At 42.5% G+C, this 22377-nt stretch overlaps 2 protein-coding genes across 10 annotated transcripts; one reads left to right on the forward strand and one right to left on the reverse strand.

The window, feature by feature from the left end:
• Window positions 1–204: 204 nt before the first annotated feature.
• LOC148067890 (sterile alpha motif domain-containing protein 10-like) lies at window positions 205–2067 on the reverse strand. Of its 2 annotated transcripts, none has more exons than XM_087805840.1 (4): window positions 1974–2067; window positions 693–817; window positions 494–634; window positions 205–437 (listed from the first exon to the last, which is right to left on the reverse strand). In XM_087805840.1, the coding sequence occupies exons 2-4, from the start codon at window positions 811–813 to the stop codon at window positions 421–423; spliced, it is 279 nt and encodes a 92-aa protein (XP_087661966.1). In that variant the 5' UTR covers window positions 814–817; window positions 1974–2067; the 3' UTR covers window positions 205–420. The 2 variants fall into 2 exon arrangements, with proteins under 2 accessions (XP_087661966.1, XP_087661967.1); XM_087805841.1 differs by lacking the exon at window positions 1974–2067 and adding an exon at window positions 1839–1966.
• Window positions 2068–2706: 639 nt separating this feature from the next.
• Window positions 2707–21980, forward strand: scara5 (scavenger receptor class A, member 5 (putative)). Of its 8 annotated transcripts, none has more exons than XM_087805010.1 (12): window positions 2707–2826; window positions 4956–5078; window positions 5875–6003; window positions 11136–11338; window positions 11388–11566; window positions 11684–11810; window positions 11879–12047; window positions 13241–13321; window positions 15548–15655; window positions 18354–18449; window positions 20846–21034; window positions 21195–21980. In XM_087805010.1, exons 2-12 carry the CDS (start codon window positions 4967–4969, stop codon window positions 21326–21328), a joined length of 1527 nt encoding a protein of 508 aa, XP_087661136.1. In that variant the 5' UTR covers window positions 2707–2826; window positions 4956–4966; the 3' UTR covers window positions 21329–21980. The 8 variants fall into 8 exon arrangements, with proteins under 8 accessions (XP_087661136.1, XP_087661135.1, XP_087661137.1 ...); XM_087805009.1 differs by lacking the exon at window positions 2707–2826 and adding an exon at window positions 4128–4844; XM_087805011.1 differs by lacking the exon at window positions 2707–2826 and adding an exon at window positions 4128–4692 and having other exon boundaries at window positions 4754–5078.
• Window positions 21981–22377: the final 397 nt, after the last annotated feature.

Below are 22377 nucleotides of genomic sequence, written 5' to 3' on the forward strand. Positions count from 1 at the left end.
CACGCACATAATGGAGTTGGAAAGGTCAGCAGGGCACACACACACACACACACATGGACGCGTAACCAGAATGAAGTGATAGCAGGTTAAAAAAATAAAGCATGTATAGAAGTTTGCGATATAATATAGAAGTTTGAAATATAAAACGAAAAAAAAGATGCCGAGATGTTTTTGTTGGTGTCACCATGGTTCCATTCTCTCAGGTCAGTTGACTGACATGTCTGTCAATACTTTTATTTCCCTCCACTCATCGCAAATAGAAAAATATTTGAAAAATACAAAACCGACTGGGCTTACACTGCCTCCCAGTGGTGACCCGAGGAACAGCTGTTGTCAGTCTGCCCAGATCAGTCGAGAACAAAAGTATCACGAAATAGAAAACACTTGTCATCTTCAGCCTGAGGACCAACCCAGGAACTCTCACGGCGAGAAGAATTCTGGAGGACGAGAGTTCTGTTCAGTCAAGGGTGAAGATTATCTTGCGGTCTGTCACCTGTGCAGATGTCGGTCAGTTCCTGGGTTTCCTCTTGGACCCGGAGCAGAAGAACATCCTGCAGTAGCTCCTGCTGCTGCTCCGGCATCTCCACTCCCAGGAGCTCCAGGTGATGAGCCTTCAGACGCAGCAGCGCTCGGCCTGAAACACGCCAGAGTCAGAGCGACCGGGACTCGCCAGGGCCAGAGAGAACTGCAACCTGTGATGTCGTGTTTGATGACGGCCTTCTGCAGGACGATGAACAGCTCTGGGAACTGAGCCTCCATCCACTCCAGCACATCCTCCACCGACCACGACGACACCCGCTTAGTGGGTTCCATGTTTCTGAAAGCGTGTTTTTTAATATGCATGTTAGCAAACTAGCTCCGCAGAGGTGCCCATAAAAACCACTTCAAACTCCAAGATTCTAATTCCAATCATAGTTGTATCATGTTGAGGTTAATACCTTCAAGGTAAAGGTGTTATCGGTGGTTAAATTCACTTTAGAATAACTTCATTGCTTATGTGGGAGGACAAGTAACTCCTACATGTCAGGACTCACAGTCTTGTCAACTCTAACTTCTCTCACGTCCATCCATCACCAGATGGCGCTGTGGAAGACTAAAAATAACACTAAAATTAACACTAAAGATAACACAAAAAATAACAAAAAATAAGACTAAAGACAACACGCAAAATATCACTAAAATAACACTCAAAATAACACTAAAAATAACACTAAAGATAACACTAAAAATAACACTAAAATTAACACTGAAAATAACACTAAAGATAACACTAAAATTAACACTAAAAATAATTGTGAGCATGATTTGTCTTTGTTATCGCGCGATAATCTATAAATAATAATGTAATAAGAATCATATTTTTTTAAATAAAGACTAATTATTATTACTTGAAAAATTTCGTTACAAACATTTTTCAAAACCCTCCGAAGGCTTTGGTCCGAACCACATAAAAAAGGCCGTTCGGCGCCTATTTAACAACCGAGCTGCAAAAATCTTATTTCCGGACCCATATCCAATCAAAACATAAGCAGGACAAACGTCAAAATTGTTTCACTGATTCAACTTTGACAGACGAATATTTCCCTAGATTATCGTCATGCATCCTTTATATTTCAGTGGCTTTTCTGGGAATCTTAAACAAATTAATAATTTAATTAATTAATGAATTAATAAAAAATGGTGTTGTTGAATTGAAGTGCCTCACCTTCCTCTTACGTGCAATGAAAGGTGTTTTCCAGCGATCTATAAATATTTATCTTTCATTTTGATAGACCATCTTTATTAAAGTAGTTAAAGCAATTTAATCGAATTTAAAGTTTTGAAACGTGCCCACTCACTGTAAAGTGCCCACTCTTGTGCCCACTCTTCATTCTAGAGACGCCACTGATCAAAGTTCGTTTCACGTCAGTAACGCTGATCAACAGAACAGCCGTTACAAGTAACTGACTAAACCTTTGTGAGAGAGTTCCTACCTGACCCAGGTGAGTGTCGCGGATCAACGTCAACAACGTCGCTGAGGTTTGGCAGGTCCCGCCCACGCGTCCAGGTGTGGTCAGCGCATGCGCGTTAGAGGCTTTCTCTGTGGCGTTGAAACGTAAGTAAGTTCAAGTCACTTTTTTTTAAAATTCCGAACGGATAAAAGGCGGACTGGTTAAACTTTGTCAAAGTTTAACCAGTTTGTGTAAAAATTTTTCAGTCACATATTTGAATTTAAAACTGAATGTTGATCTTATGTTATGTTTTAGTGATTTATTTAAATATATGTTTTATTATATTATGTCATCATGGGTCGTTAAGACGTTTATTAAAAAAGTGATTGTTTATCAATTGATTTTGGTTGTCAAATATAGTAAGTAAGTAATTTATATTTATAGAGCGCTTTTCTAGACCAGGGTCATAAAGCGCTTAAATAATAAAAATAAAATAAACCTCAAATATAATAAAAAGATCAAGATAACACCAGCGTTTTTTCTTTGAAAAAAACACACATAATTTATGTTAAACCGTTTTAAAATCCATAGTGGTTGAAAAAAAAAATGAAATGCGGAAGTAACGAGGTTTATGTAAATAAATTTGACTTTACCTGCTCCAGTAGTTTGGGTTTCTGGCGTCGTTCAGGACTAGTACCTGCATATTTTATCCAGCAGGTGGCGCCAGAGAGCAACCACCGCAGTTCGTGCCCGTGAAAACTTTCTGCTGAAGTTTGGGGCGGTCACGTGACGACTTGATGTTTCACGAGTGTGTTGGGTCACATCTGTGTGCGCGCAGGTTCGATGACAGTTGAGCAGCGGACGAGGACCATGAGCTGGTGACTTCTCTAAGCAGGTGAGACTCGAACTATTCCAGAGCTTGAGGGTTGATGTTATTGCTGCAGCCAAGTTTTTGTGACGTCAGTGGGACTCGTACCGATGTCCACTCGGCAGAGAAGGGCTTAATATTTATCTTTACCCATATGGAAATAAATAGCTGGAATAAATGCAAAAATAAATCGAAATTCTGTAAATTACAACACTCCTATAACGACATATTTACTTACCATTTCTTCTTAATTAATTATAATATGTTAAACAAATTTGTCATTTCATGTTGTTTAAATAAAAGTGTCCCTCGTGTTTTTTCTACATAAAAAGATTATTTACTTCAAGTATTAGAGCCACTTAAATATTTTTTTATTGTTTTTAATTTATTGCCAGATTACACTTGTATACAAAACTTTAAATATTCCATTGTGTTATTGAATTTAAAAGGCACAATTTTAGCTCTGATCTTTTAGGGATTGTTACACATTTTGAAATTTTATTCATTCTGTTTTTTTCTTTAGCCGCATCTTTTTATGACCTCTTTCTCTTTTATGTCGCAAGGTTTGTCCTTTTTTTTAAAATGGTAACAATAATGAATCACACTTTTGTCTTATTTTATTTCAAAATTTAATTTTTAAATGCATTTTTTTGTTTTGTTAAAAACGTTTATTTATCATGAAATGTTGATTTTATTTATTTATTTTATTCAGTTTACATTGTATTACTTTTCATAAAAATGTATCTCAGCTCTGTCATACAGTCACACATGCTTCCTCCGTCCTACAACATGACAGGCAGCCTCCGATTGTTGTGTTGCCATAGCGACTGCACCAATAGTAGGAAATTCTCATGAGTGAAAGGTTTGGCCGGTAAGGTTTTGTGTTGGGTCACTCATGAGTGAAGTGGATTCGGGTTAATGTGACGCATGGATGAGTGGGTCCTCACATTATTTCTGTCCGAGATGCAGCCGTGGTGGTCAACCCCCCGACCTGCCGAGCGGTATCAGGATCCAGGAAGAGCCGAAGAGCTGAGCCAGAAGTCTAGAAATTGAACTTGAACTTGAACAGGATTGCTGGACCAACACTGAAGACTTTGGTGAAGACTTGACTCTTGACCATTTCACTATAGAACCTCTGCGACCATGTCTGACCCTTATGTTGTCTCTGGGTCAAGGTCAACGGCCTCCCTGGCTTCCATAAATACATACGCAGTGGTGGAGGTCGTTGACCTTGACCCAGAGACAACACAAGGGATGTCACAAACACATTTGTTTTTGGGTCACCATGACCCTGAGATATCGCACGGGTAAGGAATTTCTCTCAACTCTTCCGGACCTTTCATTTCTTTCTGAACCTCTCACAGAAAAGCTCTAGAGAAGGTCCTGTTCTGACCTTTACAAACTTTTGAAAGCTTTAACCTTGAAGATCTGAATTCTTAAAAACATTTTAAGAAGACCAGTAGACCTCATTTGACCCTTCATGAAGGCCCTAACACCTTGTTGGACCTGATTGAGTTACTAGGATCTTTGAGACCAATTTTAGGTTCTCAGGCATTGACCATGAATAACAAGAAGAATCACAGCCAACCCATCTCTGTCCCGGTCAAGGGTCAGATACCATGAAGTCTCCATGAGAACTGACTCGGTCCCTGATGGACCTCACTTAAGATTGTGTGACATTTAAGACAGGCCGTTTCAGTGTTTCAATATCCAGACCAATTAGGACCTGATCAGGAAACTGGAAGAGACATGAAAGCAGACGGACCACACACACAGAAGTCCCTGACCCTTCAGACAATTGAAGGCTCTGCTGGAGGCGACTTTAGGGAGCGACGACGCATGACAAGATAATTGTTTCCTGTGTTTCTGAGTTTCTCTCAGAACCAGCATGAGGTACGCATCGTCGGAAGAGTTATGATGTCTACTCAACGTTGTATACTTCTCCGTCTTCCAGCATTCCCATTTAGCCTTACCTGTACTACCAAAGTACTTCATAGAAGATCCGTTGGGAAATTAGAGTTCCAGTTACCACACAGCCGCTGGTGGTAAGATGATCCAGGGTCCTGATCTGCCACAGCTTCTATAAACCATGAATCTTTGTGTCTCTGAAGCATTCGGAGGACTTTGGAGATAATGTTGAGATCTTGCCTCTTCAGGACCGGAGGAGATGGAGAACAAGGCCATGTACCTGAGCACATACGAGGAGCGAGAGAGCAGCTCCATGTACGAAGACGCCTACGAGGCACACAGCCTGTCCAAACTCAACCTGTGCGACGGAGGTGAGCAGAACAAAGTGTGTGTGACTGTGTCAGGTGCAACAGAGATGGTCCGGGGTTTCAGTTTTGGTGGGAAAAGACGGGAGCGGACCTGGGTCTTTGCGACCTCTGAGTGGATCATTGTGGTCCATCGTGGAGCACCTGATGTCGAGGGAACTGTGGAGACTTATGGGCAGAGACTCCTCCAGTCATTTTAGCACAATCTTGCCCAAAACTGATTTGTAACTGAGACTGGAACTTACAGCTGCTTCGTGGTACCATCGAGCATAGTCAAGTGTTTAAAAAAATCATTCAGTTCTGACCGTCCACAGGTCTAAACTGTTGATCGGTCGCTACCAACGTGTGACCAGAACTGTACATTCCAACCCAGTGACACACACTCTCACACTCTTCCCATCTGAAATGAAGAACACACTAGGCTCAAGGCAAACACAGCTGGTACAGATGTGTGTTTTTTTAAATGTGTGTCCGTGTGTGTCTTTCTGCGAGTGTGTCGCCCGCTCACACTTCACGGTCCAGCTGACATTGATATGCAGTTAAGCTGAAAACCCGCAATTTTGGTTTTAAAAGTTCGACCTCAACGTGTCCCGGAGATCAAAACAAGCTCGGGTCACACGAGTGAGGTCTGGTAAATTCACACACACTTACTCATCAACACCATGTCACACACACATCACCGATTAAACATTTCAGGACTAATAAACACTTAACCATAGGACACACAGCGGTCTACGAACAACTGTGTTGGACTCGTGTGTGTCTTCATGCTGATGAACTCTGGTTGTGTTTTTGCTCTAAGGTTCTGGGGCGCGGCGCAGGAAACAGGACCAGCGTTGCTCTCACCTCCACTCCCTGTCGGCCATCAAGTACGCCATCGTCTCCCTCTACATCCTGGTTCTTCTCACCATCTTCGGCCTCTGCCTGGCAGGTACGCGGACAAGCAGAGCCAGACTTTAATATACTCGACGACGGCCCATTATGTGTTGATCAAACGGCGGGGGGGTTCTGTTACATTAGCTGGCCCTCACTGTGGGAAAAACCCCTGGACGGACTCCCCCTAGTCTCACGAGCCAGATCGCTCCAGTGTGTTTGAACGCAGACGGAGTTGGACGAGCGAGCGGCAGAATCAGGGACAGCTGCGCGGCTCCAAAACAATCCAGCAGGACTTGTTTTCTCTGACCACCCACTCATGCCGTCACCACCCAGCTGATGGCATGACTGTGTGTGTGTGTGTGTGTGTGTGTGTGAGACCATGGTTACCACAGGCTTCTAATATGTGTCGACTTATTTAAGACTCTTTAGATGAGCTCGTTCTAGAGAAGCAATCAAGGCTCTTCAGCCTCTGAAATGAAATGTCCATCCAAACATCGCCGCCCTGGAGGCCCCATCACACACAATCACACACTCACACACACAATCACACACTAACTAAAACACACGCATACACTCATTCTCACACACACACACATAGTCACACATGCACACACACTAACATGTACACATACGCCACACTCAAACAAAGAAATACACATACTCACTCACACACAAATATACACACAATCGCACATGCACACACATAAGCAAGCACAAACAATCATACAAACACAATCACACACGCGCACACACACATAGTCTTTCACACAAGCAAACACACTAACACTTGCACACATGCACATACACTCAGATACTTAAACAAATACAGATATGTATTTGTGTGTCTACACACATAGACACATGCACACACATATACACAAACAATTGCCCACACACAAATACACGCACAGACACAAATAAACACATTAATATGAATATACATACACACACAAATAAACTTACAGGAATACACACAGCCATGATGACACAAACAAAAAAGCACATTCTTTCTCAAACGCACACATAATCAAACACAAAAACAGATACTCACACAGACAAACTCCCCCACACACATAGACACACACACGAATACATTTAGTCTCAAGCATACACATAACCACAATGACAATGACACAAAAAAACAGACGTTTTCCAAATTTAGAGTTTTCGGGAGGAGGTATTTTCGTGGCCGTGCTGTGTTAGCGCCTCTCAGAGGCCTGGAGTTGAAACACAGTAACTGGCGACCTTTGTCTGGCCCAGAAGCTGGAGCAGAAAAAAAAAACACAAAACTTTTGAGGATGTAAATGTAGAGAACACCATCTGGAGTTGATTTGTGAGTAGAACACAAACAGCTTTAATAGTTGTCATTACTCCATATTTGGAGATAGAGGAGGTTGCCGGGTGAAATCCATTCTGGTGTCCATGACAGAAGGATTACATGTGCTGTTATTACAACAGTTGGAGGTAAACCCAAGACCTTTTTCATATGCAGGCTCTTGATCATTTTGTGCTATTTTCCATTGATTTTATCAAGAGGTTAGCGTTCCAGTTGACACACTACTACTGTAACCACTTCTACTGGTACACCATCAAAACTTCTACTGTTACACCGTCACAACTTCTACTGTTTCACCGTCACAACTTCTACTGTAACAACATCACAACTTCTACTGTTACACCGTCACAACTTCAACTGTTACAACATCACAACTTCTACTGTTACACCGTCACAACTTCAACTGTTACAACATCACAACTTCTACTGTTACACCGTCACAACTTTTACTGTTACAACATCACAACTTCTACTGTTACACCGTCACAACTTCTACTGTTACAACATCACAACTTTTACTGTTACACATCACAATTTCTACTGTTACACCGTCACAACTACGACTGTTACACAATCACAACTTCTACTGTTACACCGTCACAACTTTTACTGTTACAACATCACAACTTCTACTGTTACACCGTCACAACTTCTACTGTTACAACATCACAACTTTTACTGTTACACATCACAATTTCTACTGTTACACCGTCACAACTACGACTGTTACACAATCACAACTTCTGCTGTTACACCGTCAAAGCTTCTACAGTTAAACCATCACAACTTCTACAGTTACACCATCACAAACTCTCTGTTAAGGCATCATAGAATCTACAGTTACACCATCACATAGTATACCTCCTACAGTTACATTAGTCAAACTAATGCACCAGTATAACTACTACAGGTACACTAGTACTACCTTTACAGGTACACTTGAACAACTTCCACAGTTTCTAGTTTTTACTACAACCTTTACATTAACGCTGTTGCCAGTGTGTGTCTGTAAGTTGTTGACTAGTTACTTAGATACCGTTAATTAGTAGGCAGTTGTTTACTGATGTTTCATTGGAGTTCAACAGATCTGACATAAAATCATCTCCATGAAGCCTGTCCAGCGTCTGTGGTCATCAGGAGGAGAGATTCTCACCACTACATATAGACCTTAGACACACAAAACACACACACACACACACACACACACACACACACACACACACACACACACACACACACACACACACACACACACACACACACACACACACACACACACACACACACACACACACACACACACACACACACACACACACACACAGCCGTGTCAGTCACTTGTGTACTTGTCTCTTTATATTGACTCTGAACATAAAGAGTTCTCTCCTGCGTTCCTTCTATGTGCTCACCGTCTCTTTGGAAGAAAAGAGTCTGGAGATCGTCCAGCATTCCCAGTAGGGAGCTCTCTCTCTCTCACACACACACACACACCTACACGCACACACACACACAAACACACACACACACACACACACACACACACACTTACACACACACACACTGAAAGGTCAGTCCTTCATTGCAGCTTAAAATGAAGTCACAAAGTCAGTCATTTACAAGGAGCTTCTAATTAGACACTCACTCTTGAACATGTTGTCGGCTCCAGACCATCATTCTTGTTCACTCACATGTTTCATCCAAACTACTGGTGCTTCGCAGGGACGTCTTATGAGTCCATGAAGGAAGGAGTGATATTTGGCCTGCTGAGTTATTTCTTAAGAAACCACCTGTTCTTTTTAAATAAAAGTCGCAATCGCTTCCCAATCGCTTCCCAACCTCAAAGACCCATGCTGACCCCACCTGACCTTTGACCTGACCAGTGTTTCCCACGTGTCCACACAACAAATCCGGGTCCTGGGTGAAGAGGCAGTAACAACAGAGCAGCAGAGAGAGAGGGAACGCTGGCTGATCTCGGAGGAATGTGGACCCCGACAGTCTATGCCCGGACCCTGACATGGACTAAAGTGTGTGTGGGTGTGTTTGTGTTCTGGGGGTGGGGGGGCTCAGATGTATTTAATGGACTCGGCCAGACTTCCAAGAACAACAACCAGACTGATAATATGAATTTAGTTCCTTCCATCCTTCCATCCTCCAACTTTTGAGAAGGTTTTTAACTTTAGTTTAAATGTCTGCAGGTCAGTCACACATATCTGAGATGTTTCTGGTCAAAGGGATTTACTTTAAATGATAAAAGAGTTTGTAAAATTGTCTAATTCTCCTCAAGCTTAAAGACCAGCATGCAACCGCATCTCCTCCGTGTCAACTGGAACGCTAACCTCTTGAAATAAAGCGACCGAAAACAGCGCACAATTAGCAAGTCAGCATTAGTAACTCACAAATGTGCTGCTTTTTCATCAAAACGTTATGACAAACTCATGTATTTTCTGTTAAACATGAGGAGAAGTTGAGTGGTGTCCAAGATCCTTCCAGACTGTTGCTCCTAAGCTTTGGAACGATCTTCCTCTCCCTCTGCCCTTGATTTATCTACTGACTCCTTCAAGAAACATCTTAAGACACTTTTAGTCGTGCAGGCTTTTCCTTGATTTTCTGAGACTCCTGTGTAATACTCTGTGTTGTCCTGACCTTTAAAGTATATATTTTATTAGTATTTTTAAATTGTTCAAGCGCTTTTTGACCCTGGTCTTGAAAAGCGCTCTATAAATACTAATTACTTTCTTACTTACTTTATGGGGCGAGTGTAGCTTTAGCACCACAGGCTTGTTTACGCACACATGGGAACAGCTCCCTCTGCTGGAGAATCTGCCAGCGATGCGTAACCACTTTGAATGTTTGTAATTGAGATCTTCTGAACTGACTCTTCTGCTCAGCAGCTTCTGGTTCTGTGTTGGCTGCTACAGCGCTCGGGTCATTAGGAAGAAAGCCAACACACATAATGAGTTGGAATCTGGATGTTTGTAGTGTTTATGCTCTCCTGCGCCCAACAAAAAACACTCAGGATGTCATGAATGGATTTTCTGCTACCTACAATTTCCTGCAGCACTTCAGACAAGAGGCAAAGCCGAGACCCCTGTTCCTGGAGGTTCTCCTGCTAGAAAAAACACCAGGAAGACACAATTCCGAGTTCCCACAGCGCCCGAACACTATTATCTTAAATTATTTCTATATTTTAAGTTCAACTCTTTATATTTAATAATTTATTTCATTTATTCATTGAAGTTCCCTTTTTTTTAATTGCATTTTTAAAATCAGACATTTTCAAAATGTTTGATTTCGTTTTTACGTACTAATTCCAATAATAAGGTTATAAAGGGTCTAAATGTAATATGTTTCCATTTGAAACCTTTTAAATTCAATGCTAAAATGTTAGTATAATGTTTTAAAACATTCTTTGGTCGTCACATTTGTCATCGCATGATTTGCTGAAAGTTTGATCAAGTAGATCGTTAATCTTTTAGTATTGTCTTTTATACCTTTTTTCATATGCAGTTTTTCGAGCCTTCAGGTCACCTTGACCCTGAGATAACACACGGGATGATGGAATGGTTTCTATGTATTTTTTAAAAATTCCAACATTTTCTTTTTTTTTATCTAATTATTTTCAAAATCAATGATTTTTACACATATAGTTTGATATTGTTATTCCAATAATTTAAAAATAAGCATTCTAAATTCAATATTTTTGAATTCATAGCCTTTTAAATTCAATATTAGAATTGATGATACTTCAATGTTTTTTGGTACAACACAAGAACAAATTTGTATATGCAAAGCAGAAAAACAGAACTAGTCTCTCCTCTTATCATCTCTTCTCTTTCTCTACCTCCCTCCAGTCTCTCGCTCTCAGGTGTCTTCACGGAGCCAGGAGGTCCTGATGGAAAACTCGACCCGGATGTCGGAGCGTTCGCGGATGCAGCAGCAGACTCTGGGGGAGACTTCTGCTCAGGGTGACCTGCTGGAGAACATCCGGAAACTGGAAAACCTCTTCCAGAACCACAGCGACTGGCTTCAGCGGCTGGAGATCTTCATCAAGGTGGTTCGGCAATCGCGCTCTGGCATCCAACATTCTTAACAATGACTTACAGGGCCTGGAGGTGGAGCTGAGGAGCATGCAGACTCAGTCGCTGCAGTCGGAGAGTTACCTGGTGCACCTGGACGAACGACTGTCGTTGCTCAGCAGCGCCACTCGCAGGAATCTGACGGGACTGAGCAGTGAGGTTCTACAAGCCTCAACATGGCTGCAGGATCAACACGTCCTGCTCAGGTTCAACAAAATCCTCTGTCGCTGCTAAATCTGTGCAAATGTTGCTAAATATTTCATAACATGGAAAAAATTTCTTAATCTTTTGTTGGACATAATCGCTCCTGTATGAATGTCCAGGGAAGCCTCGGGGCAGCTGAGCGGTCTACGAGAGAAACTGGACGAGGTGAACTGGACAGTTGGAGCCGTCAATCACACAGTCAGCAATGACATCAGCGTCCATCATCTGAAGATCCAGGACTTACAGGTGAGACTCAGCTGTGGTGCTCTTCTGCTGGCAGGCATGTCTACAACACACGTGTTATGTGACCCCAGATCCAGATCAGCAACATCAGCGAGGACACGTCCAGTCTGTGGGTAACCCACGTCCACACCGAGGCTCATCTCAGAAACGAGATGGACATCCTGAACACCATCACGGAGGATCTTCGGCTGAAGGACTGGGAGCACTCCCTGGCCCTGAAGAACCTGACCATCCTGGAAGGTCAGATCACTCTGTGTCCTCTCTAAAAGCATTGTTAGAGCAGTTCATCACTTCTATACCATTTTGAGTAATGGTGTTAGTATTAGCTCAATGGAACACCATGTGGCATTGGCATTCTGGAAATTGAACTCGCGCATTCAAGCCACAGTAGATGTGGACATAAAGTCTACTGACAAATTAACCTCCTTGGCAGAGTTAATTTAAACAAGTGTAAGGCATGCATGTACATTTTGGCAGAGGCATGCGCTTTTTGAGTGCTTTGCTTTAATCTCATGTTTCTTCCCAATCCAGTATAAATATTCAACTAAACTTTTTACAGTCAACATGCAAATATTTATGATGTCCTATGAGCCTAAGAAACCCTGCAAGAACCCCCTTCTCCTCTTGAATCAAGGGGTGCACACCAAAATTCAGATGATAATCAATGGGGAGCTCAGGGGTCTCTGGGCGTAGCCTTTAGGTCTCCATCAGGGTCGATAAAAGCCCCTACGGTAGTCAATCGAGGTTGGCTCTTCATCCTCTCTAAACATTTATGGCTCCGCTCTCTTACGACCAGATTAGTGTCGACGAGGGACTGCCAGAGTGCAGAGCAGCCGTCCAGGCTGTGATGTCACACTGACAGCGAGAGATATAAACCGAAAGACTCCAGATCCTGTTCACATTAAAGTGGGGCGTAATTTTTCCTCAACCTGGGAGCAATTGTGGGTTAAATTTAGAGGCCCGGCCCGGGTGAAACACAACCCCTATCGTCACGCCTTTTATCGGCACCGCACATTTGTTTTCTGTTAGCTCAGCGTCCCCGCCAACATCTTCATGGTTTGTCGTGTTCTGCTTTTCATTCGGGCAAGTTTGAATCCTGAGAGAGTCACAGTGTGTTTCCTGTGGCCTAGTATCTGACATCAGTTCTCTCCGCAGTCTCTTGTATTGTTGTCTACGATTAGGCGACACAAGATGTGCCTGATCCTATGCTTACAGCCTAACTGGTGCTGTTCTGTCTTAGTTATGCACGTACAAACATGATAAAGATCGTCACGTTCATATCTAGGCTAAAGTTATGTTGTCTTGATGAGAACTTTAAAACAGACTCCCACTAGTCCCACTAGTGGGGTGCAGGTCCAAGATTACTTAATTGAAACTACACGCAATGAACTATTCATAACTATCTTTGTAACATGTTTTCCTTCTTTAAATAGGACCTCCAGGGCCCAAAGGAGAGAAGGGGGACAACGGTCCTCTGGGGCCAATGGGGGCTCCTGGTCTCACAGGTCTAAGAGGTCAGTCAACATTCTTTTCTACCAAATGACCAACAGTAAATGAATAAAGATTCCCAAATATGGATAGATGCTACTTAAATTTCCAGAACTGACTCATGCTAGTTCTCAAATCTGAAAGTCCACGTCCTAATCAGACCCACCTTAACTTCCAAACCGAGGCAACTAGAGTTAGTAGACTTTTGGGAAGGAAAAGGTTACAGAGAAGACATTAAAAAAGCCCTAGCTCCCTTACGATAACCTAGGTGGACATTCTATAAAAACAGAGACACAGCACTTGAAAATGACATTGCTGGTGTATCGGACAAACTAAAGAGGATCTACCTAAAACAGAAAAATCCCTGTTCCCTACGAGGCAGAAGCTGATCCATCCTAAGGACTTTGTATGCTGTCCAGAGCGGTGAGGAATGTCGAGACGGGTATATTTGGGAAACGTAACTTCAATTCAGGGTATGGCTCGCCACGAAAGAGCCACATCCTCAGTTTAGGATTAGGTTTGTCCATCTCCACTTAAAGGACACTCTTTTAAGCACAGGTGCCGTCCAGAGAGAAGAGGTTTGAAAATGTCTTGTTCAGGATGCCTTGCTTCCCAGCAGATATATAGAGACCAGTTTCTAGGAACTGAAGACTCTTGGATCAGTCGTAATACGTCTTCCCAAAACTCCCTTATATCCTTCGCCAGTGTGCCCCAGGGTTTGGTGGTTGATTGACAAATCAAAATATTAAAAACATATGCCACTCCCTTCTTGTGATGCCAACCGTGACACAGCAGAAGCTTGAACAGCATTTCTGTCAGAACAAGCTAAGGAGGCTCCAAACTACTAACAAATAGATGCACTCAACAGAAACATGGAAGCGCAGAGGAGAGGCTACACAAGTTAAAGGTCAAAAGTTGTATATATCTACTCTGGGGGGCGGGGGGAGAACTTAGGTGCAGGTTTATTTCTCTGTCTAAGTATCTTGAGAATTTGAAACCAGACCAGAACAGAACCTCAGAGACATGAGGTTTACATCACCCTTCCTGGACCCCCGAACCTGAGGCACTGAACCCCCAGATGATGTACATTTGAGACAAATCCATTAGACCTGGTCTTCTCAGAACTCCATCACTAACACTGTAGTTCCTGGAAGCAGCAAAAGTCTGGAGCTGATTTAAAAGATTCAGACTGAGTATCTGTCAAGTGAGGCACGGACAGCAGCCTTGCTCTCATTAAACATATAGAATACATTAGAAACTGTCATTAATTATCAATGTCTGAATCAAACATTGGCAGTCCTTTGCCTTGTATTTATCATGATATAATGAATTTACTGTTTAATTTTGTTTTGTTTATTTCTAATTGTACATATGCTCAGTGACCCTATTCACCCGTTAAGTAAATCCTATATAGTAAATTTAATAATATAACAGATAATTTCCTTTCAGAATTTTTTTTTTTCATCAATAAATAATTTGATATTCTAATTCCTCTACTTAAATTATATTGAGTTGAATTCCTGCTTTTTTGTTGAACATTGTTTAAATTAGATTCTCATTTTTGTAGAGATACATTTAATTAATATATTTCAAGAAATGACCAGATAAGACATCTCGATTAATATCGATATTCTCTAGGTAGGGTCTAATCTCAGTGGAGGATGTATCTTTATCTACAGTAATGTGCAAAGAGCGAGGAGTGACGCCTCTGGTCCACCCGTACATTCAAAGATACTCTCAGCTTCGTTTGGTTTTCTCTTTGTCTTCTTGATGGAATTCCCCTCTTCGCATATGTCACTGTAAGATATTTTTTTCAAACTTGGATTTGTTACCCTCTGCTCCAAATTCATTGAGCAACAGCTTAGTTATTAGGTTTAGCATTAACTTTATAATTAAACCAGTCCCTTTTCATGTTTGCTGTGAATGCACGGTCAGAGATGGAAGCTCAGTCATCCAGCGGACACTATAGAACCACTGCTTCTCCAAGTAAGGTGGCCCTAGAACACAAGCTGAGGGAAGTCTTCCGATGCTGCTCCACATCGTCTGGAGAAGTTTGGAAACAGTCATATGTGAAAGAACGTCCCCATGTTTTTACTGATTAATTCAAAAAAATGTTTTGCTGATCTTATAAATCTTGGACCACAATCAACCAGTGAAAACATAGGTGTACTTGATCTTCCTTTTAAAATGTTGATGCGACATCGAGGAGTTTATCTTCGATCCCCCTCAGACGAGCCTCTTTTGTGTTGAAGGGTTTGCTGGGGAAAAAGGTCCATCGGGCACCCGAGGAATCAAAGGATCAACGGGAGATGTCGGCAGTTTCGGGCAGAAAGGTGACGTCGGACCCACCGGAGCGAAAGGTGAGACACCTAATATCTCTTTGGTAATGATCGTGTCACAGACAGATTTGTGGGATTAATATTGCTGTGGGAACTCAGCTGTTGGAAAGACCCTCCTCTCCCTCGAGTCTGACTGTTGTCTGCCATGAGAGCTGCGAACATGACGTACGCTCTCCAACACGAGAAACAAAACGTTCTCAAGCAGCAGGAGTCGAAACATGATGTTCTGCATGTTTGTGGGGCTCATCCTGGTAAACGTTCTCTCAGGAGAGTGTCTGGATAAGAAGGGAAATTTACCTGTGTTTGGTCCACACGACCTTGTGGAAAAGACTTTTATGTTTGTGAGTCATGATTCTTGAACACAAACACTCGTCATAAAACGTACAAAATAATCCTGCCATTAATTCTGTGTGCGTCTGTGCCTGCACACAAGTTTGTGCGTTTTGTTTGTTGCCAACAAAAAGCAAAAACAATCTGATAACAACGAATTTGATAAAGGAGCTGCCAACACTCTGTGTCGGCATGTTCGGGTGTGTGCATGTGTGTGTACATGTCACAGTGATGCATGACCGTGTGTGTATGCAAGATCCAGAACAGCTGGTTCTGATCAGAGTAGAGTTTGGCTGAAATATTCAGTCAGACTAACAGTACGTGCCAAGAACTCTGTGAAGCTTGGAGAGTACAGTGTGTGAGAGTGTATGTGAGTGTGTGTATTTTTGTGCTTGCATGTGTGATGGTGTGTCTGTGTGTGCACGCATTATTGTGTGATTAGATTTTTTTTTTGCTTGCGTGATTGTTGTGGTATGTCTTTGTTTATGTGTATGGTGTTTGTATCTGTGTGTATTTGTGAGTGTGAGTCCCTGTGTCTTGTTGTATGTAAGTATATGTATGTATAGGATAGATGGAAGGATGATGTGTGTGTGTGCCTTTGTGTGTGAGATTGTGTATTGTTTAGTGCCTGTGTGTGCATCTCTTGAGCATGTCTTGGATCTGCCCCAGTGCCTCCTTCCAGTTGAAGGGCTCGCTAGTCCAGCAGACATTCTGGCAAGGACTTGTAGACTCACCCGGGTCATCCAGAGAAAACTCTGGACTCGGATCATCATCATCATTAGCTGCACCGATTGAAAAGATCAGCCAGCAAGTTGAAGCAAGTGCCACCTCAGGGCGAGTGAAGGTGGGAGGAGTGCGTCCCCCAGTAAAAACAGACATACAGTTTGAAACATTATAACCTCAAAGTAGACAGAAATGAGAAAACAGACTCAGGCGTTGTGGTGTTCGGCTGTTTTTTTCACACAAGACAAACGAGGAAAAGTGGTTACCAGGCAGAGTAACTACCAATGAGACAAAGCTGTGTGTGTGTGTCTGGTGTGTCACTCCTGTACATCTGCTCGTCCACTTCCTCACCTCAGACGTATCTGGGTGCAGCTTCAGTCTTCTCTCGTTACATTCGCTGAACAAGAAGATGCTTCAGTCGGACTCTTCTGGTGCTCAAATCATACGTCCTTTAAAATTAAAACTTGAGAAGACAAAGGGCATCTTGTCAGGGACTCGGGAGTCCTGGGAAGCTGTGAGGAGGCCTCGGGCGGAGCGACAGAAGGGTCGAGAGATCATGTCTCTCCTAGAAAAGATCAAGTACGACTCCAAAAATGACTCTGAGCCACTTCACTTTATCTGCTGCGGACAGATAATGGAATAGATGGATTGAAAGACATAAGAATTCATGGACAAATGAAGGAAAGGATAGATGGACGGTCACAGACAGACGGATAGATGGAAAGGTGAAGGGATGGAAGGATGGATGGACAGAAGGATCGTTGTGTCCCTGAGCAAGACACTTCACCCTGATTGCTCCTGATGGTGAACTTGGCGCAAGTGTGCAGCCTACTCCCATCAGTATGTGTGAATGGTCGAATTTCCCCTCGCGGGACTAATAAGGGATTCTAAAAAAAAAAGGATGGGTGGACCGATAGATGGATAAATGGAAGGATTGGATTGGATGGAATGGATGGACAGACGGATGGTTGGATGAATGGATGGAATGACCAACAACGGAAGTATGATGGATGTATAGATGAATGCACAGTAGGATGGAAGGATGGATGCACAGAATGAATGGCTGGATTGACTGACTGACAATGGAAGGATGAATGGATGGATAACTGTTTTGGATGGATGAATGTCTATGTTGGACGAAGATGGTTAGATGGAAGAAGAATAAATGGATGGATGGATGTACAGAAGGACGTGTGGAAGGATGGATAGATGGAAGGATGAATGGATGTATGTATGAATGGTAGGAGGAAGGGTGGATAAATGGATAGATGGAAGAATAAATAGATGTATGGATGAATGCGTAGAAGGACGGGTGGATGAATGGATAGATGGAAGAAGAATAAATGGATGGATGTATGAATGGTAGGAGGACGTGTGGATGAATGGATAGATGGAAGAAGAATAAATGGATGGATGGATGGATGGATGAATGTCTAGGTTGGATGAATGGTTAGATTGACCAAGAATAAATGGATGGATGGATGGATGGATCAATGTGTAGAAGGACGTGTGGATGAATGGATAGATGGAAGAATAAATGGATGGATGGATGGATGTACAGAAGGATGGGTGGAAGGATGGATAGATGGAAGAATAAATTGATGGATGGATGTACGGACAGACAAATGAAATAAAATATGTCAACTGTGTGTGTTCTTTCTGTCAGGTGACAAAGGAGAACGAGGGATGAAAGGAGCCAAAGGTGACCAAGGAGAGAAGCTAGGTGGGCCCAACACACGAGGTCATGACACGTCAGAAACATGCAAGTACTGCCTTGATTTACTCATGGGTTAACAGCCTGAACACTAGAGGGAGCAAGTGAGTCTGCATGAACAAACAGCTCCAATGTCCAATTAGATTGAGCTCTCCCCGAATATTAACTCTGACTTTGATGATGTCACATAGTAGGCACATAGGTTCCCCACGGAGAAACTTGTGAAGCCTCAATATTTTATTCACCAGTAACCATGGCAACAGTTTTAATCATCATATTTTTGCTTCAATCTCAGGATCATTATCATGAAAATATGTTTTGAATCTAGCCATTAGCTCAATGATGATAATGAGCAATTTAAAGATATCAGATTAACACAAAGAAAATAAACAAGCCATGTTTTTATGGACGTTGTTGTCGTAAATTCAAACCCACAGGTTTTTCAATTTAGAAGTTTTAATCTACCGGCGCAGCCGAGAAGGTCAGACCTAATGATTGACGCCTTTGAAATCTTTGAAATCGTTACATTTCGGCTCAAATCCCACAGTGAGGGATTTACAATCTGACGACTTTACGACTGAACAAACGGCACTTGATGTGAGGAGAGTTTAAAAGAGTCATCTTTTCTCTCCCACGAAGAGGCCGACTCCAGGCCACAAAGGGAGGACGATCTCCCCCACACATGTGGCGTCAGGTGGTCAGGAGAAAAACCATCAACACTTCCACACAAATGTTGTTCTTTCTGTTGCGGCTTCACTGGTAACCCGAGCGGTTAGTCCTTTGCCCGACGCAGATGTTTGCGCATTAAACTGCGACCACATGCTTCTAGCAACAAAGCTCACGTGTGGCTTTGCCATCAGGTCGTATCCTTTAAGGCTTCAAAGCGGCGAGCACAGATTTACCCCCCTACTCACGATAATAGTGCCCCCCTGTACCAGTGACCACACCCCCACACATTACTGTACCTACCAGGGATCAGATCCAAATGCTCAGCATGTCTTGAGTTATCAAATCTTGGAGTGACTTTGTTAATATATATATATAAATGTTTATATATAACAATAGATGTTTTCATATATTATAAACTTACATTTTGTTTTACTTCACAAACCTGTGAAATTGAGAAGAAGAAGAACGACTTTGAAGACTACTTCTAAAAGTCAACACGTTTTACACAAATGTTCAAGGCTGTAGTGCGAACAGATACAATGTTTTGTAGGTTTTCCTCTGTCAAATCCACCAAGAATATTCTTTCACATTCCAACGTAGGCTTTATTATGCTAGCACTACCCCTTTGGTAACAAACAAGTTGTGAGCTGAAACAAAGACAAAATACCTGTGAACCTCTGTGAGACTATTCTAAGTCCACTTAAGCCAAAAATGATCTATTTCAATCGACAGGAAGAATGAGTTTAAGCAAAGGAAAAGAAAAAAGTGAACATGCTTCAAACTTCATCAGATAACATCACAGACATTCTAAAAATGTGAGCTTGAAGTTAGGATTCAATTCACAAAATATCAGAAGTTTCGTCTCACAGCAGCATCCTCCGAAAGAATGAAAACAGAACCACGTGCCGCCCATGAAGGGGGGCCAGGGGGTCGTACACATACCATCCCGTTATGAAACGCTTGCGGCGTCAGTGATGTGAATGTCTCAAGCATGTTTCTGATTATTCCCCCAAGAATAACTTTGACATCTGCCGTCTCTGAACCCCGGGGACTCGGTTCTGGATATCGAGTTTGGGGGGAGAACATGGGTGACATGAAAGAAAGCAAGATGGATAGAAGGCCCGGGAGAAAGTTAATAGTCACGGGACAGAGCACAAGGCGGGACTCCCTCTGACCGCGCACATGTTCTGGGTTTCCTCAACCGAACCTTTAGTTGTGCTACCCGAGGACCCAAGCAACGTCCTTAAGGTGTCAAATACAAATATATATTTAAGAAACAAACATTTCCTATTTCAGAAAATGTAAAATTAAAAAAAAATTTGAATAAAAAAAAATTGTATGCCATAAAAAGGTGTGGTATATTTTATTGTATATACTTTTTTTATGATATAAAAGCACTACGAATAACGTAAAACCAATACCCATGAAGAAATATCTTTCAAAAAATATCTTCATAAACTTATATATAAAGTTGATCTAGTAATAAAGTTGTGAGACAGTTTTATCTTTATCTTGGGAGGGCCGCATAGATGGAGTCAAAGGACCACATGTAGCCCCCAGGCCTGGTTTAAATCCTTGTCTTTACAAGCAGATCTCTAAGTATCCCATTGCTGCTTTCATGGGAATACGACTATCCCAGTGAGCCAGGGTAAAGGCGGGAATTTCCAATTAATGGATCCACTTTGGTTAATCAAGCAAACAGAGGTGGTCTATGACAAGTGCAACTGCCTTGTTGTCTGAGCAAACATGACCTCTTCTGCTAATGTGTTCAGCAGTGGAGGAGACCCTGGTGCGGCTGGTGAACGGGTCGGGACCACACGAAGGTCGAGTGGAGGTTCTCCATGAGCGCCGTTGGGGAACGGTGTGCGACGACGTTTGGGATCAAAAAGACGGCGATGTGGTCTGCAGGATGTTGGGATACAGAAGTGCCGCTGAGGTCCACCGGACCGGACGCTTTGGACACGGTAGGTAGTCACCTCCGGCACAACAGAGTCCCTCAATGGTTAGATCTAGATTCTTATCATTAGAGATTCCAAAGAGCTAATCCAGAATAGAGTTTAAGGAAAGGCAACATGACTTGTGACATCATCAGTTTAAGACTCAGCTTTTGTTTCCTGTCTGCAGGAAGTGGTCTGATCTGGATGGATGATGTGGCCTGTTCTGGGAACGAAGACGCCATTCACAAATGTCCGTTCTCTGGCTGGGGAAAGACCAACTGTGGTCACGTGGAGGACGCCGGTGTGACCTGCAGAGTCTGACTCCTCCCACTCTCAGTCGCACTCCTCACTGCGTTGACACGCAGGACACATGTGTGGCTTTTGTCAGGAACATATCGGTATGACTCTTGAGGATCATCAGCTTAGCGGGACTCCTCTCAGGTCGGAGGTCAGCGGGGCTGGATTACCTTTGAAGTCTTCTAAAGGCCAGTTTGTGGACTGACACTTGACGTCCAGACTTCGGCGGCTGAAGCTGTTCCCTCCAGAGCTTCAGATCAGATGTTTGGTTGAATCGGTTTGCAACAAACTAACCCAGACTTTACGTCTCAACGACTTAACTACACAAAGTTTCTGTCCAACTGCTTCCCACTTTTCCCTGGCTAGAGAGAGAACGCTACACAAACACATAAGTAGTACACACATACTGGACATAAAACTTTACATACACACAAGCCTTTTCCACACTACAGTGAAAACAAGTTTATAAATGACAGTCGACACAGTTTTTAAAAAGAGCGGCCCTTTGCGACACTGCACGCCCAGAAAAACATGTAAACACAATGTGCACACACTAATAAAGAGTAAAAAACATTAATCATTCACACACACAAGACGAATCCAATTCTCGGGGTGTGGTCCAACTTATAAAGTGCTCGTGATTTTTTACTTTGTCCAATAAAAACATGTTATCTGATCCCGTGTCTTCAGAAGTGACTTTGGATCCAAACATTCTGATCCTCTGGAGCAGATCTGCTCTATCTCATTTTACAAGATGAACCGTGGCACAATTCTAGAACATATTTGAGCCGTAACCTTTGGGGATTCGACCCTAAAACCTTCTGAAAGTGTGCAGGAGACTCTGCACCGCCAGGACTCAAATGGAGAACACTTTTTTTTTTTAGAGAGAGAGCTCGTTTTAAAAGCTCAGAGTTGACAAATGTTCTAAAGGGGACACGTGTTCTGACATAGTTAATCTGGTTAATAAAAAACAATGTTTTCAGTATCTAATCTGTCTTCTATTCGGTCCTTTTACCACGACTCCTCAGTGACATAAGTATCATTGATTCAAAGAATTTGGTTGACCATGGCGT

The sequence above is a fragment of the Callionymus lyra genome, chromosome 13 (assembly GCF_982586985.1).
Source record: "Callionymus lyra chromosome 13, fCalLyr1.hap1.1, whole genome shotgun sequence".
Classification (NCBI taxonomy): Eukaryota; Metazoa; Chordata; class Actinopteri; order Syngnathiformes; family Callionymidae; genus Callionymus; species Callionymus lyra.